The sequence below is a fragment of the Oncorhynchus mykiss genome, chromosome 30, assembly GCF_013265735.2.
Source record: "Oncorhynchus mykiss isolate Arlee chromosome 30, USDA_OmykA_1.1, whole genome shotgun sequence".
Lineage (NCBI taxonomy): Eukaryota > Metazoa > Chordata > Actinopteri > Salmoniformes > Salmonidae > Oncorhynchus > Oncorhynchus mykiss.
In genome coordinates this window covers 20,984,815-21,002,564 of record NC_050570.1, presented here as the reverse complement: position 1 = coordinate 21,002,564, position 17,750 = coordinate 20,984,815, and the positions used below count along the sequence as shown (strand labels likewise).

Here is a 17,750-nt window from a genome sequence, read left to right as displayed (position 1 = left end):
GCCAGGTACACCGGTTCCAGGATCTCAGAAAAAGGTCGGTTTACTGGGCTTTTTATGCATGACAGTGTCTAGGGTTTACAAGAATGGTGCGACAAACAAAAAACATCCAGGTCAGTGGCAGTCCTGTGGGTGAAAACAGCTTGTTGATGAGAGGTCGAAGGAGAATGGTGGTGCAAGCTAGCAGGCGGGCTACAAACAGAAAAATACAACAGTGGTGTGCAGAACACCATCTCAAAACTCACAACTCGTAAGTCCTTCTCACAAATGGGCTACTGCAGCAAACGAACACACCAGCTTCCACTCCTATCAGCTAAAAACAAGAAGAAGTGGTTCCCATGATGAAGTTAGAACCTGGCTCTAAATGTCTGTGTAGCATCAGGGACAGATACAAGAGTCTAATCTAACTTCAGATTCTATTACACCCTCCCCAGGTTAAACAAGTAATGATCAACATCCATGTCGTGCATTTTTGGGGGGAGGAAGAAGAGCAGACTTTATAGGAAGGCTTAATGTGAAGAGGAGTGTGGTGGGAATGTGAGCGAGGGATAAACTCTGACTCCATAGCGAGTTCTCCCTGTGGATCAGAGGATGGAGGGATGATGGAGGGGTACAGGCGCTTCACAGGCAGTCTCCTCTGTTCCCACACTCACCCAAATCGCTGTACATCCCGTACACACCAACACACGAGTGCCCAGTTCAATCTTCTCAATTCATTGTTTCTCTCTGACCCACTAAACGTTTAATCTAACAGAGCATCTAGCTCCGGGTCATGCCTGTATTTCACCACACACTCAATTTATCTGTTCTTCACTTTATAACCTACAATTTTGAAAACCCCTGCAATCTCATCTCCCTCTGTTGTCTATAGGGACTCAGTGTCCATATGAGTAGAAGACTATAGAAAAACACTGGATTTCCTCAGAGGACCTTGATGAAAATGAGAGGGACAATTTCAAAAAACTGTTTCATCATAATGTCAAAGATATTATTGACTTTTTATTTAACTTGGCAAGTCCGTTATTAAGAACAAATTCTTATTTACAATGACGGCCTACCCCTCCCCTAACCCGGACGACGCTGGGCCAATTGTGCACCGCCCTATGGGACTCCCAATCCGGGTCGGTTGTCTCCCAATCCGTGATCAAACCAGGGCCTCTAGCACTGAGATGCAGTGCCTTAGACCGCTGCGCCACTCGGGAGCCCAAATGACTTGCTGACAGGGGGCAGTCTAAAACCGCACCCTCAAAAAAATTGTAGTGTTTTTGGTGTTTAAAATGTTTCTGAAGTTTGTATTATTAAATTAAAAAATGTATGACAAATTGTCATGAACTATTTTCACATTTCCTGTTGCTGCTGATCATTCATCTGTAAAATAGATTTGAATATTGCTGCATATAATCTATATTCATTTAAATTAATCTCACTAATTAAATTCCCATAAACAACAAACCCTAAGGGCCTAAATGCGCCTAATTTTGCAGAACATTATTAATTTTCCATTTTGTAAAATAAACAGTTTAAAATTACTTTTTATCTATATAAAAAAAACTGAATCAGTTTCTATAATCATCAAGTGTGAATCGATCAAGTATGAGACTTACTATCATTTGGAAATGCAATTTAAATCACTATCAATGTCAATCTGTCAATCTGAATACGGCACTGTCTTGTGAATTTTAATGAATCTTAATGACATGCACATATAATCAACAGAATCTAATCTTGAGTGTAGAAAAAAGGGCACGTTAAAACTCTCACAACTGATCATGCAAAAAAGGACCTCTGGCATTTCTTGGCCTCCTCTGGATTTGACCAATTCTGATGTTTAATGTTTCACTTATTGTAGCACATAAGTAGAACTTAATTGTTCAGAGCGAGATCTAAGCGTTTTAATTAATCTTTTGGCAAGCTTGAAATTGGAATCTAAGTGTGCTCAAACTAAAGTATACCCTTGGGGTATTGCATGAGACACAGCGGATGCACATCCTCTCTCCCCACTTAACATGGCACAGAAAACTCAAAACCAGGCTACCAGCCAGCGCCTACAGTATGAATGAGGAGTTAGGAAATATAGGAAACAAACAGAGCCCCTCAAATATCTAGGAGATTTGCATGCAATTCTATTATTTCATGTCACAACAATATATCATATCAGTAAGCAAAAAAAAATCAGTTTATTAAAATAATTGCTTGATCTAATGAAGCATAGGTGGTCCCTTTCCCATTGTATTATTGTTTTGGTAAATTTTGCATTGAGTAAGGCAGCTTCAAAATGCAGCTGTTTTAGCCTCGCTATGTGCTTTCTGTAGTGGAGGGGCAGACAGAGGAAAGTACAGAGCGTAGGTGTATTTGGTTCTCTCTTGTTGCGCGTGATTGGCTTATGGTGCAATCACTCATGGGGACACTACGTCACCTCAGCACCTGTTAGGAGAGCAAGAGCAAAAGCCCCTCTTCAGTGCTCATATGTCATTGACTACGGATAAATCAACATCTTCTGCCCAGTAACTTTGATTGGACTGATGTACACTATATCAACTTCCTAGATGGCTAGTTGTTTACCAAGCACTGATACCATGTCTTCAAGCTAGGTAGCTTAGCTAGCTGAAACATGTCTCCTAAAACATCTAATTTCTCATTAGCCACCTAAATGTAAAAATACTGTATTGTAATCCATTAAAATAAAGCAGATTGAAGTCGAGTGGTTGGTGGTAGATCATGGAGCAGTGGCTAACGTCTGTTTTGAGGTAGGCTAGCTTAACTATCCTATAGGCTACAGTGGCTTGCGAAAGTATTCACCCCCTTGGCATTTTTCCTATTTTGTTGCCTTACAACCTGGAATTAAAATAGATTTTTGTAGGGGTTTGTATCATTTGATTTACACAACATACCTACCATTATGACGATGCAAAATATTTTTTATTGTGAAACAAACCAGAAATAAGACAAAAACAGAAAACTTTGTAGAGCCACCTTTTGCAGCAATTACCACTGCAAGTCTCTTGGGGTACGTCTCTATAATCTTGGCACATCTAGCCACTGGGATTTTTGCCCATTCTTCAAGGCAAAACTGCTCCAGCTCCTTCAAGTTGGATGGGCTCTGCTGGTGTACAGCAATCTTTGAGTCATACCACAGATTCTCAATTGAATTGAGGTTTGGGCTTTGACTAGACCATTCCATGACATTTAAATGTTTCCCCTTAAACTACTCAAAGTGTTGCTTTAGCAGTATGCTTTTGGGCCATTGTCCTGCTGGAAGGGGAACCTTTGTCCCAGTCTCAAATCTCTGAAAGACTGAAACAGGTTTCCCCTCAAGAATATCCCTGTATTTAACGTCATCCATCATTCCTCCAATTCTGACCAGTTTCAAAGTCCCTGCTGATGAAAAACATCCCCACAGTATGATGCTGCCAACACCATGCTTCCATGTGGGGATGGTGTTCTTGGGGTGATGGGTGTTGGTTGGGTTCCTCCAGGCATATCGTTTTGCTTGATGGCCAAAAATCTCAATTTTAGTCTCATCTGACCAGAGTACCTTCTTCCATATGTTTGGGGAGTCTCCCACATGCCTTTTGGCGAACACCATACGTGTTTGCAAATGTTTTTCTTTAATTAAGCAATGGCTTTTTTCTGGCCACTCTTTCATAAAGCCCAGCTCTGTGGAGTGTATGGCTTAAAGTGGTCCTATGGACAGATATTCCAATCTCCGCTGTGAAGCTTTGCAGCTCCTTCAGGGTTATCTTTGGTCTTTTTTTGCCTCTGATTCTTTAAATTTTTTAATAATGCATTTAATGGTGCTCCATGGGATGTTTAAAGTTTCTGATAAATTTTTATAACCCAACCCTGACTTGTACTTCTCCACAACCTTGTCTCTGACCTGTTTGGAGAGCTCCTCGGTCTTCATGGTGCCGCTTGCTTGTTGGTGCCCCTTGCTTAGTGGTGTTGCAGACTCTGGGGCCTTTCAGAACAGGTGTATATATATATATACACTGAGATCATGTGACACTTAAATATAGTCCACCTGTGCGCAACCTAACTAATTATGTGACTTCTGAAGGTAATTGGTTGCACCAGATCTTATTTAGGGGCTTCTTAGCAAACGCGGTGAATACATATGCACGCACCACTTTTCTGTTAAAAAATATATATATATATATATTATTTGAAACAAGTTATTTTTTAATTTCACTTCACCAATTTGGACTATTTTGTGTATATCCATTACATGAAATCCAAATAAAAATCCATTCAAATTGCAGGTTGTAATGCAACAAAATAGGAATAACACCAAGGGGGATGAAGACTTATGCAAAGCACTGTACATGTATTATTGTTGATATTCGATGGGAGACTGTAATACCCATGGAACCACATGTAGAAGAAGGGTTAGTAATACATATGTTTGACGGAACTGTAATTGTGCAATAGAGAAAGCGAGGGAATAGCGTTATAAACGTTACATATTGTTAACCGGGCCACTTTGTAACAGGCAGGCGGACGCAAGCAGCGTTGCAATATTGCGGCCGTTGGTGGAAGAAGGTGAGGACCAAAGCGCAGCGTGGTACGTGTTCCTCATTTATTAAATACAACTGAACACTAAATACAGTGTAACAGAAAGAACAACCGAAACAGCTCCGTCAGGTGCAAAACACAAAACAGAAAGCAACTACCCACAAAACCCATGTGGGCAAGAGCTACCTAAGTATGGTTCTCAGTCAGAGAAAACGATCGACAGCTGTCCCTGATTGAGAACCATACCCGGCCAAAAACAAAAATACAAAAACATAGAAAAGGGAACAAAAAATGCCCACCCTAGTCACACCCTGGCCTAACCAAAATAGAGGATAAAAGCCTCTCTATGGCCAGGGCGTGACAAGACTAATTAGATTAATAGCTAGTTTACTCTATAAAAGTATACTTGACTACTGTGGTCTCAAGCTCAAGATATGGGAAGTAGCCATAAACTGATCATAACCCAAATGTTATAACGTTTGTGTATGTGGCTCAGGCAAAGGCTGGTCTCCAGTTTCCAAAACACAGCGAAGGCTGGTCACCAGCAAAAACACAGTGAAGGCTGATCGCCAGTATGACCCTCCAATGCTGGTCTCTGCTGTTTTTTTTCAGCAGGGTGTGGTACGCTCAAATATAGACTACCACTTTTTTAGATACAGTGGCAAACAAAAAATAAGTAAGGAAATAGCGCAAATAAAACAAACAAGTGCAAGTAAGTTTTTCAAGGCTTGACAAAATATTTTAGCCTATCCAATAGGATATGTCTTTCGAAAAATATGCATCTGGATTTTAATATAGGCTTCATTTAAAATTAAATAATAAATTGCAATAAAGAACAATAAGTTCTAGTTGTTTTTTAGCATGTCTTAGGTCTACCTAAAGGTTTCTGGCAAGGAGAACGAGCATATTCACATTTTCTGGTTTTAGAAGACTTTGGAGTTGAGTGACAATAGTGCCTGCTGTACTAAAAACACTTTCAGACGGAGTGGTTGTTGCAGAGATGCACAGATATTTTCAGGCAACGTTGGCCATGAGTGGAAAACAACCTTAATTTCCTCTCCACAATGCTAGTGGGTCATCGTCTCCTCCGATAGCATCTTCAATGTAGTAGCTCTGAGCTCTGCGCTGGCGTTGTGTACTCAGTGTCACTGAGTGTGACTTTCCTTCAGCAAGTAATACATAACTAGACCTAACAGTGTTTTATTGTTAACAGGGATTTAATGAGATTGTTTGTGGCTTTTGTAACAATTTAAATTTGAAGAATTACATATCCTAGACTAAGCATCAAATTATAACCAATGTGTGTAACTGCATCCTTCCGGGTGGAATTATCAACAATACACTGTTAAAATTAAGTGCTTTGGAACACCAAAACTAGTGGCAACTGAGCTGCCAACATCTTCAAAGAGAGGAAAACGTAACTTTACTGGAGTATTGAAACACATAATCCTGAGATATTTTTAAATATTGCATGGTGTGTTGTAACACCACTTAATCAAGTGTTGTGCAACACCTTGCCAGTGACTGGGAGCACTAACAGAAAATATTGAAAAATCTATTTAGGTGACTCAAGCCCTGCTTAGAGCAGAATTAGATACCTTCTCATTTGATGTTGTTTCCTCTCTCTAAAGCTTTTAAACACCATCATGTTTTGAATCCTGTCTAATACAGAATTAGATCTCTTCTTCTTAACTTCTTAATGTTTAACATTGTTTTCTGAATTTGATCATTTACCAATTTAGCAGGCATTGTCAAGCAGTGTTGAAACCACCAGCACTACCTGGCAGTGAGAATTGAGGATTCTACACTTGCCTCTTCCATTGACAATCACAAATGTGGGAATGGGTGCTGTCCTCATTGAATATCAATTTGCCTGACGGTTTTGATATCCGTTTATCATTATCAATTACTAGAGGTTTGGACTCGAGTCACATGACTTGGACTCGAGTCAGACTCGAGTCACAAATATGAGGACTTGCAACTCGACATTGACTTTAACACCAATGACTCGTGACTTAACTTGGACTTGAGCCTTATGACTCGACCTGACTTGATACCCTCCCCAAGCCCAAATATTAAAAATGATGCTATTAAAAAAGTGTGCAGCTCATCAACTCTTCATTTAACGGTTTACAGTTTGAATCGGACAGCAGCCAATCAAATTCTGCCAGCTGAGAAAAGGTTGTGCGTGGCACAGCAGTGGAACGTCGGCGGGTGAATTCAGATGGAGCCCTTGGAAAGATGAGACCCAAAATTATTATTTCCGGATATAAAGACGACGCTGTATCAACAAAAAATGGATTGCAACTTGCAAAACATGCAGGAAGAAAATTACAGACGGAGGCGCAACAATTTCCAACTTTGTTAGACATTTGAAGCTGCATAAATATAGCCAACTACAGCTGCTAATATAGCCAACAGCTATATATTTTATTTCTTTACTGGTGTATCATGTAGGCTAATGTAACATTAAATCAATAAGCCTCCACACAGTCAGTCAGTGTGGGAACGTGATCATTGCATCCAAGATTGAGCTACAACTGGCTAGGCAGTTGGTAGCCTAAATCCTACCTGATGTTACTGCTGTTCCTAAAACTATTGACATACGTTAGCCTACGGTAACCACACAGAGCGAGTGTGTGTGTTAAGGTTGGGCGATTGTGTACAAGCCTACATCGCCCGATTGCGCCCCATAGCGATCCTCGATAGTGGAGGGGTGTCTTTCTCATGGCTACCCATGTATTTCCATGGAAATATAATGTTTATTTGGAAAGTAATAAATATATAGATATTTTTAAAAGCATTCATGATTTGCGTAAGTGTAATATACTATTGTAATATACTATTGTAATATGTAATATACTATTACGACTATTATGACCTGTTTAGGACTCGAAACTCAAAGTTTAGGACTTGAGACTTGACTTGATATTTGACGGTCTTGACTTGAGACTTGACTCGGACTTGTCTTTCTTGACTTGGGACTTGAGTGCTAAGACTTGACTTGTGACTTGTAAAACAATGACTTGGTCCCACCTCTGTCAATTACACATCATGGCACAACAAGCTTAATACTAACATAGAAGTATACTTCTCTTTCTTCAAACATGCATACAACATGTGACAGAATTGTCAATTCAAAAAACGATTACCCACAATCATCTAAAAACAGAGTCACTTGGCAAGATAGGAAATGCAAGGTGATAAAAACCAGACTTCCAATGAGTTCAATCACAAAATGTTCTCTCGTTGGTTATGAAAGACACTTACATTTTGACCAACATATTATGTTGGATATATTCTTATATTATTTTGGTAAAATGAAATGAACAAATCAAATCAAATCTACTTTTGGGGTATTTGGCACTTTGAGATAGTTCTGAAATGACAGAGATACAGATAGGTGGGAGAAAGAGATGAAAATGTTGGAGCAAGGAATTTAACCCCGGTCTTCAGTGGGGAGAGGGGTGAGGTGTCTATGCTGGGTCAGTTACCGCTAGCCAACGGGCTCTGCATGACTTGCATTCATTTTTATAAAGTATATGTTGGTTATTTTTTGTTGTTGTTGTCAATTTCAATTAACCCCAGAATAATTTCTTACAATGTGGCTGTGTGGTTGAGTGGGTACATTTCAAACAAAATGTACCAGTTATTGCCTCTCCTGTTTGTAATCTGTATAAATAAAGTATTGAAAATGAAGGTAGAATTCCAAAGAAAATATTCTGCATAGGCCCTTATCAATCAATATTTAGGCTACAAACCATTTGCATTTCTAAATCATGGATTGTATGAGATAAGCGTTTTTCGTGTTACGATGCTGCCTTTTACGTGCACTGAAACCCCCAGAAGTTTTTTCACAACACTTTCTTACAGATGTACCATGCAGAAATCTCTCCGGCATTTCATGGTTGCTAAAATTCTAATAGTTCACCTAAATTTTGTTTGTGACATAACAAGCAACTATAGTGTAGAGCAGGGGTAAGCGCAATGCAGTCGGGGGTACGGCCATTTAAAAAAATTATAATAATTCCTTCACATTTTCAAACAGAACATTTATATTTTACAACGAGGCTATACATTTGAGTGAGGTTTATTTCTCGCCTGAGAAGCCTCGTTTCACTGCCAAAAATAAACTGTAACCATTTAGTGTTCAGCGAAATAACAACACAATGTAAAATACAGGTAGCCTAGTCAAATAATTAACATCCAATCACATTAACCGAGACTCTATCGCGGGAAACCTTCACACAGACATTTAGAAACAGAACATAACAATTTGAAAAATAAGCCTGAGCGTGAATAAAGATGACTTTTCGAGTAGCCAGACATGTATAAAAGCAACAGATACCATTAATAAGAATGGGCTAGAAGGGTCTTATATGGTGAGCTACCGAATGGCTAGGACAGGCAAGTCCTATACTATTGTGGATGACTTAATTATTCCTGCTGCCACGGATATGGCTGGGACAATGCTGGGGGGAAAGGCCAAAGAAACTATACAGACAATGTCTTCATCAAACAACACTGTTTCACGACGCATCAGTGACATGGCAGGAGATGTTTTGAAACAATTACTGCTACGCATACAAGTCAGTCAATTATATGCGTTACAGCTGGATGAGTCAATAGACGTGGAGGGCCTGGCACAGCTCCTGGTATATGTCCGTTACGTTTATGGGGGGTCAATTAAGGAAGACATCCTCTTCTGCAAACCACTGGAAACCAGGACAACAGGAGAGGATATTTTTAAAGTACTGGGTAGCTTTATGACATCAAATGGGCTTTGGCGGTCAAGATATGTTGGTATCTGTACTGATGGATATGTTGGTATCTGTCCTGATGGAACAAAAGCCATGACAGGGAGACATACAGTAGTGGAATGGAAACACGCGTGCAAACAGTTGCTTTCTACGCCACTTGGGTACACTGCAGAATCCACCGAGGCGCTCTTGCTGCCAAGGGAATGCCTGACAGCATGAAAGACGTTTTGGACACAACAGTTAAAATGGTTAACTTTATTAAAGCAAAGCCCCTGAACTCTCGTGCATTTCCTGCATTATGCAATGATATGGGCAGCGACCATGTAACACTTTTACAACATACAGAAGTGTGCTGGTTATCAAGGGGCAAAGTATTGATACGTTTTTTGAATTGAGAGACGAGCTTAAAGTTTTCTTTCCTGACTATAATTTTCACTTGTCTGACCACTTGCATGATGACGAGTTTCTCACACCTATCTGGGTGATGTTTTTTCTCACCTGAATGATCTGAATCTAGGACTACAGGGACTCTCCGCAACTATATTCAATGTGCGGGACAAAATTGAGGCTATGATTAAGTTGGAGCTCTTTTATGTCTTCATTAACAAGGACAACACACAGATCTTTCTATCATTGTATGATTTTTGTGTGCAAATGAACTCAAGCTTACGGATAATGTCAAATGTGATATAGCAAAGCACCTGAGTGAGCACAATTATGCAGGTACTTTCCCGAAACAGACGACACAAACAACTGGATTCATTATCCCTTTCAAGCCCTGCCTCCAGTCCACTTACCGATATCTGAACAAGAGAGCCTCATCGAAATTGCAACAAGCGGTTCTGTGAAAATGTAATTTAATCAGAAGCCACTGCCAGATTTCTGGATAGGACTGCACTCAGAGTTTCTTGCCTTGGCAAATTGCGCTGTTTAAGACACTGATGCCCTTTGCAACCACGTACATATGTGAGAGTAGATTCTCGGCCCTCACTAGCATGAAAACTAAATACAGGCACAGACTATGTGGAAAATGATGTAAGACTGAGACTCTCTCCAATACAACTCAACATTGCAGAGTAATGTGCATCCTTTCAAGCACACCCTTCTCATTAACCTGTGGTGAGTTATTCACAATTTTTGATGAACAAATAAGGTTTCATATGTAAGATGGCTAAATAAAGAGCAAAATTATTGATTATTATTATGTTATTATTTGTGCCCTGGTCCTATAAGAGCTCTTTGTCACTTCCCACGAGCCGGGTTGTGACAAAAATAAGTGTATAATAAATGTATTGTATAGTGTGTGTGTGTCTGTGTGTGTGTGTGTGTGTGTGTGTGGCAGGCTTACAATGATGGCAACAAAAAAAACAGATTAGACCCTGGTGCTAGAGGGGGTACACAGCTGGAGGTTGAATGTTTGAAGGGGTATGACCCGGGACTATAAAAGGTTTGGGAACCACTGGTCTAGATGAAGTGGAGTGTTCTTACCCCAGAGGCAGGATACGCTATCCAACCCAGCTCTGCTGTGGCCGTCCGCGTGTCCATCACTGTCTCTGTAGGGGAGAGAGAGAGAGATTCAATACACATTTCTGCTACAGTACTACCAATGCAAACACCTGTTACTGTAAAACACCTCATTCCATTACTTTTGTGTAAGCCCATTTTTACTTATCAGTCCATTGAAAACCATTGATATGAGCTAGATCTTAAATATCTCATTACTGGAAGTGTATCAGCCCTTTAACCAATGGGCCAGACAAAATCAGACAGATCAGCCCACTCTACACATTTCATTACATTTCACTACTGTCAAACTGACTGAGAGACACAGTATGAGCGATCACCACCACTCTCCACTTCTTCAGTAATAGTAATATATATATATATATACACATACATACAGTGGGGGAAAAAAGTATTTAGTCAGCCACCAATTGTGCAAGTTCTCCCACTTAAAAAGATGAGAGAGGCCTGTAATTTTCATCATAGGTACACTTCAACTATGACAGACAAAATTAGAAAAAAAATCCAGAAAATCACATTGTAGGATTTTTAATGAATTTATTTGCAAATTATGGTGTAAATAAGTATTTGGTCAATAACAAAAGTTTATCTCAATACTTTGTTATATACCCTTTGTTGGCAATGACAGAGGTCAAACGTTTTCTGCAAGTCTTCACAAGGTTTTCACACACTGTTGCTGGTATTTTGGCCCATTCCTCCATGCAGATCTCCTCTAGAGCAGTGATGTTTTGGGGCTGTTGCTGGGCAACACGGACTTTCAACTCCCTCCAAAGATTTTCTATGGGGTTGAGATCTGGAGACTGGCTAGGCCACTCCAGGACCTTGAAATGTTTCTTACGAAGCCACTCCTTCATTGCCCAGGCGGTGTATTTGGGATCATTGTCATGCTGAAAGACCCAGCCACGTTTCATCTTCAATGCCCTTGCTGATGGAAGGAGGTTTTCACTCAAAATCTCACGATACATGGCCCCATTCATTCTTTCCTTTACACGGATCAGTCGTCCTGGTCCCTTTGCAGAAAAACAGCCCCAAAGCATGATGTTTCCACCCCCATGCTTCACAGTAGGTATGGTGTTCTTTGGATGCAACTCAGCATTCTTTGTCCTCCAAACATGACGAGTTGAGTTTTTACCAAAAAGTTATATTTTGGTTTCATCTGACCATATGACATTCTCTCAATCTTCTTCTGGATCATCCAAATGCTCTCTAGCAAACTTCAGACGGGCCTGGACATGTACTGGCTTAAGCAGGGGGACACGTCTGGCACTGCAGGATTTGAGTCCCTGGCGGCGTAGTGTGTTACTGATGGTAGGCTTTGTTACTTTGGTCCCAGCTCTCTGCAGGTCATTCACTAGGTCCCCCCATGTGGTTCTGGGATTTTTGCTCACCGTTCTTGTGATAATTTTGACCCCACGGGGTGAGATCTTGCGTGGAGCCCCAGATCAAGGGAGATTATCAGTGGTCTTGTATGTCTTCCATTTCCTAATAATTGCTCCCACAGTTGATTTCTTCAAACCAAGCTGCTTACCTATTGCAGATTCAGTCTTCCCAGCCTGGTGCAGGTCTACAATATTGTTTCTGGTGTCCTTTGACAGCTCTTTGGTCTTGGCCATAGTGGAGTTTGGAGTGTGACTGTTTGAGGTTGTGGACAGGTGTCTTTTATAATGATAATAAGTTCAAACAGGTGCCATTAATACAGGTAACGAGTGGAGGACAGAGGAGCCTCTTAAAGACGAAGTTACAGGTCTGTGAGAGCCAGAAATCTTGCTTGTTTGTAGGTGACCAAATACTTATATTCCACCATAATTTGCAAATAAATTCATTCAAAATCCTACAATGTGATTTTCTGGATTTTTTTTCTCATTTTGTCTGTCATAGTTGAAGTGTACCTATGATGAAAATTACAGGCCTCTCTCATCTTTTTAAGTGGGAGAACTTGCATAATTGGTAGCTGACTAAATACTTGTTTTGCCCCACTGTGTGTGTGTGTATATATATACACACACAGTGCCTTGCGAAAGTATTCGGCCCCCTTGAACTTTGCGACCTTTTGCCACATTTCAGGCTTCAAACATAAAGATATAAAACTGTATTTGTTTGTGAAGAATCAACAACAAGTGGGACACAATCATGAAGTGGAACGACATTTATTGGATATTTCAAACTTTTTTAACAAATCAAAAACTGAAAAATTGGGCGTGCAAAATTATTCAGCCCCCTTAAGCTAATACTTTGTAGCGCCACCTTTTGCTGCGATTACAGCTGTAAGTCGCTTGGGGTATGTCTCTATCGGTTTTGCACATCGAGAGACTGACATTTTTTCCCATTCCTCCTTGCAAAACAGCTCGAGCTCAGTGAGCTTGGATGGAGAGCATTTGTGAACAGCAGTTTTCAGTTCTTTCCACAGATTCTCGATTGGATTCAGGTCTGGACTTTGACTTGGCCATTCTAACACCTGGATATGTTTATTTTTGAATCATTCCATTGTAGATTTTGCTTTATGTTTTGGATCATTGTCTTGTTGGAAGACAAATCTCCGTCCCAGTCTCAGGTCTTTTGCAGACTCCATCAGGTTTTCTTCCAGAATGGTCCTGTATTTGGCTCCATCCATCTTCCCATCAATTTTAACCATCTTCCCTGTCCCTGCTGAAGAAAAGCAGGCCCAAACCATGATGCTGCCACCACCATGTTTGACAGTGGGTATGGTGTGTTCAGGGTGATGAGCTGTGTTGCTTTTACGCCAAACATAACGTTTTGCATTGTTGCCAAAAAGTTCAATTTTAGTTTCATCTGACCAGAGCACCTTCTTCCACATGTTTGGAGTGTCTCCCAGGTGGCTTGTGGCAAACTTTAAACAACACTTTTTATGGATATCTTTAAGAAATGGCTTTCTTCTTGCCACTCTTCCATAAAGGCCAGATTTGGGCAATATACAACTGATTGTTGTCCTATGGACAGAGTCTCCCACCTCAGCTGTAGATCTCTGCAGTTCATCCAGAGTGATCATGGGCCTCTTGGCTGCATCTCTGATCAGTCTTCTCCTTGTATGAGCTGAAAGTTTAGAGGGACGGCCAGGTCTTGGTAGATTTGCAGTGGTCTGATACTCCTTCCATTTCAATATTATCGCTTGCACAGTGCTCCTTGGGATGTTTAAAGCTTGGGAAATCTTTTTGTATCCAAATCCGGCTTTAAACTTCTTCACAACAGTATCTCGGACCTGCCTGGTGTGTTCCTTGTTCTTCATGATGCTCTCTGCGCTTTTAACGGACCTCTGAGACTATCACAGTGCAGGTGCATTTATACGGAGACTTGATTACACACAGGTGGATTGTATTTATCATCATTAGTCATTTAGGTCAACATTGGATCATTCAGAGATCATCACTGAACTTCTGGAGAGAGTTTGCTGCACTGAAAGTAAAGGGGCTGAATAATTTTGCACGCCCAATTTTTCAGTTTTTGATTTGTTAAAAAAGTTTGAAATATCCAATAAATGTCGTTCCACTTCATGATTGTGTCGCACTTGTTGTTGATTCTTCACAAAAAAATACAGTTTTATATCTTTATGTTTGAAACCTGAAATGTGGCAAAAGGTCGCAAAGTTCAAGGGGGCCGAATACTTTCGCAAGGCACGATAGATAGATAGATAGATAGATAGATAGATAGATAGATAGATAGATAGATAGATAGATAGATAGATAGATAGATAGATAGATAGATAGATAGATAGATAGATAACCACAAATAAAAAGACATGGAAAGAAGGATTTACTTGCCAAACCAAAAGTATTGCATGACCTACTGTTTTCAGGAACATCAAATATGCTCACAGCTCCAAAGTTTTCTTACACTTGTTTGGGAATAAGTGTGTAGGTGTAGTAAATACAGGACAGTATATAACAAACTATTCTCTGTGGACATCATTCAAAGGGTTGCCCTTGGTAAATACATCATGTTGTTTTCCTGCCCCTGTGTTTGTTTTCACACAGTCTAAAAGTATATTCAGCCTGGGACTGATCAATAGGTTATTGGTGGGTGATTTCTGTGAAGGAGTGCATTAAATATTGATGTACCGGGAAATATTGATCATGTCCGTGATAATGCATCAGCAAGTACACAAACACCGGTGCCGCAAACTGCAACCAAACTGCCACCAAATTCTTCAAGGACATTCACAACAACAGCACATTTTTGTTTATTGGTGCCGTTTCACCACAACAATTGTTCTCTCTCTTTCTCTCTCAATTTTCAATTCGCTTTATTGGCATGATGTAACAGTGTACAAATTGCCAAAGCTTACTTTGGATATTTACAATAGGAAAATAATAAGAATCAAATCTCTCTCTCACTCCTTGTTGGCATGGAGTCACATCCCTTTGTTCAAAGAAGAACATTTCCCCAATATATCAACTGGTCTGTGGGTCTGTCTGACTATCTGTCTGTCTCCTCTCTATCTCTTCACTCTTCCTCCTTCCCCATTTTTCTGGGAGTCAATAAAGCCAGAGGGTGAAAAGCAGCATGGCAAATCATCAGTCGACAACAACAGCCATTTTACAGAGAGAGTGTCTGGTCCAATCACCTGCCAACCAACCGCACCATGCAAAATGCAGAAAAGTACCCCTCACTCTCACACCAACTCAGCTTCCTACCAGTGCTCCACACTGATGCACTCCCACTTATCAGAAAACTGGTCAGGGTAGTATCATGCCATCCTGTCTTTTTTTTTATCTCTGTAAACAGATACTTATCCTTAAATCCTAGTCTCAATGAACAGGCTGTTCTCTGTAGTCAGTGGAGTAGAGGAGAGCAGAGCAGAGGAGAGCAGGTCCAGGGACAGCCGCAGGGTACCTTTCACTTTTACTGAGCTCAAAGCTTCACATTAATCCTATTATGGCTTCTTCAGAATTAGCAGATCATCAGAGGAAATCTCAGATTTCTGCATGGAAGTACAGGCACTTTGGATTGACATCCAGGATAGATGTTGTAGACAAGACACTCCAAGACCATTTCCCCAGATTACATATGCACACGTCATAAGCCCTGGCAAAAATGTTTAGAATTACAGGACATTATCTGTTAAATGTATCTTAAAAAATGCTAAATTCTCTCAGCCTAATAGTAAAATGTGTAGAATAGCATGAGATTACCTATAAAACTGAACATTTTCCTTTTGGCCCATGGCAATATGTGTAGAATTACAGGAAATTACCTTTAAAACAGCAACATTTTCTCTCAGCCTCATGGCAAAATGTGCAGAATAGCATGAGATTAGCTGCAAAAACGGAGAAAAAAATATCATTGCCCCATGCCAAAATGTGTTGAATTGCTCAGACCTTGTGTGAGGGACCCGCGAAAATGTGGTACGCCTCATCGGTCAGTGGAGTGTTATGGGCTTTATCACGAAAGGAACCATGCCGACCCTGCCTTTACAGAGACCCACAGAACAAGCCACACCACAGTCACATTATCCCTCCTATGCAGTTAGGCAAGGTAGGACAACGAGAACACAATGAGCCAGAACAACTTAACATCTGTGTTCAGTGTTGAAGTAAATCCATTTCCCAGCATTTCCCAGCACATGATTTGTCACAGTGACATACAAATCATTCAAATCCAGGCGAAAAATATTTACACAAGAAACAACCCAACATCACACAGTCAACTCTAGTCGTTTAGTAAGTTCACCATTCTGCTATTCTCCCTGTTAAACATTGCACAGTGTTCAACACAATGGCTCTTTATGTCATAATTTGATCTGTACTTTCCAATGATGGCACACTTATTCAGCATCCAGCTACCAATACCTTACACTGATACATTACGACAAATCATGAGCCAGCAATACCACATAACAATATAACAACAAAATGTATTACTACTCGATAACAATACTTTAAACATCTCTATACAACTAACAAGTAACACAATACAATTTACAGTGTCTTGCAAAAGTATTCAGACGCTTTCAATTTCTCCATATTTTATTGTGTTACAAAGTACAAAGCTTTGTCTAGATGTTGGGGATCATGGCTAGACAGCAATTTTCAAGTCTTGCCATAGATTGCCAAGCAATTTTTTCTCAGAACTGTATTTTGGCCACAAAGGAATATTCACTGTCTACTTGGTAAGCAACTCCAGTGTAGATTTGGCCTTGTGCTGTAGGTTATTGTCCTGCTCAAATTTGAATTCCTCTCCCAGTCTCTGGTGTAAAAGAAAACTGAAGTCATTTTTCCTCTAGGATTTTGCTTGTGCTTAGCTCCATTCCGTTTCTTTTTATCCTGAAAAACTCCCCAGTATTTGCAAATGTCAAGCATACCCATACCATGATGCAGCGACCACCAGTGGTGATGTGTTGTGTTGGATTTGCCCTCAAACATAAGGCTTTTTTTCATTTAGGCCAAAAAGTGTATTCATTTGCTGTTTTGTTTGTTTCAGTATTACTTTTGTGCATTGTTGCATACAAGATGAATGTTTTGGAATATTTGTATTCTTTATATTTGTATTCTTCTTTTCACTCGGTCATTTACACTACAATGTTGTTGATCCACCCTGAGATTTCTCCCATCACAGCCATTAAACCCTGAGCAGTTTCCTTCCTGTCCTGCAGCTCAGTTCAGAAGGCCGACTGTATCTTTGATTTGTCTGGGTGGTTTAATACATAATCCACAACATAATTATTAATGTACAAGGTAAAAATCTGTCGTTCTGCCCCTGAACAGGCAGTTAACCCACTGTTCCTAGGCCGTCATTGAAAATAAGAATTTGTTCTTAACTGACTTGCCGAGTTAAATAAAGGTCATAAAACAAATGTTAAAAACTTGACCATGTTTAAAGGAATATTAAATGTCTGATTTGTAATTCTTACCCATCTACCAATCACTGCCATTCTTTATGAAGCTTTCGAAAAGCTCCCTGATCTTTGTAGTTGAATCTGTGCTTGAAATTCGATATGTATGT

The 17,750-nt window shown here is 40.1% G+C and overlaps 1 protein-coding gene across 2 annotated transcripts in view; it reads right to left on the bottom strand.

The window, feature by feature from the left end:
* LOC110521537 (ephrin type-B receptor 1) overlaps window positions 1-17,750 on the bottom strand; it is a 182,206-nt gene that overhangs the window by 122,001 nt on the left and 42,455 nt on the right. For both annotated transcript variants that reach the window (XM_036968882.1, XM_021599141.2), the window contains exon 2: window positions 10,758-10,822. In XM_036968882.1, the coding sequence (XP_036824777.1) occupies window positions 10,758-10,814 (57 nt within the window). In that variant the 5' untranslated portion in view covers window positions 10,815-10,822. The remainder of the gene's footprint in view (window positions 1-10,757; window positions 10,823-17,750) is intronic.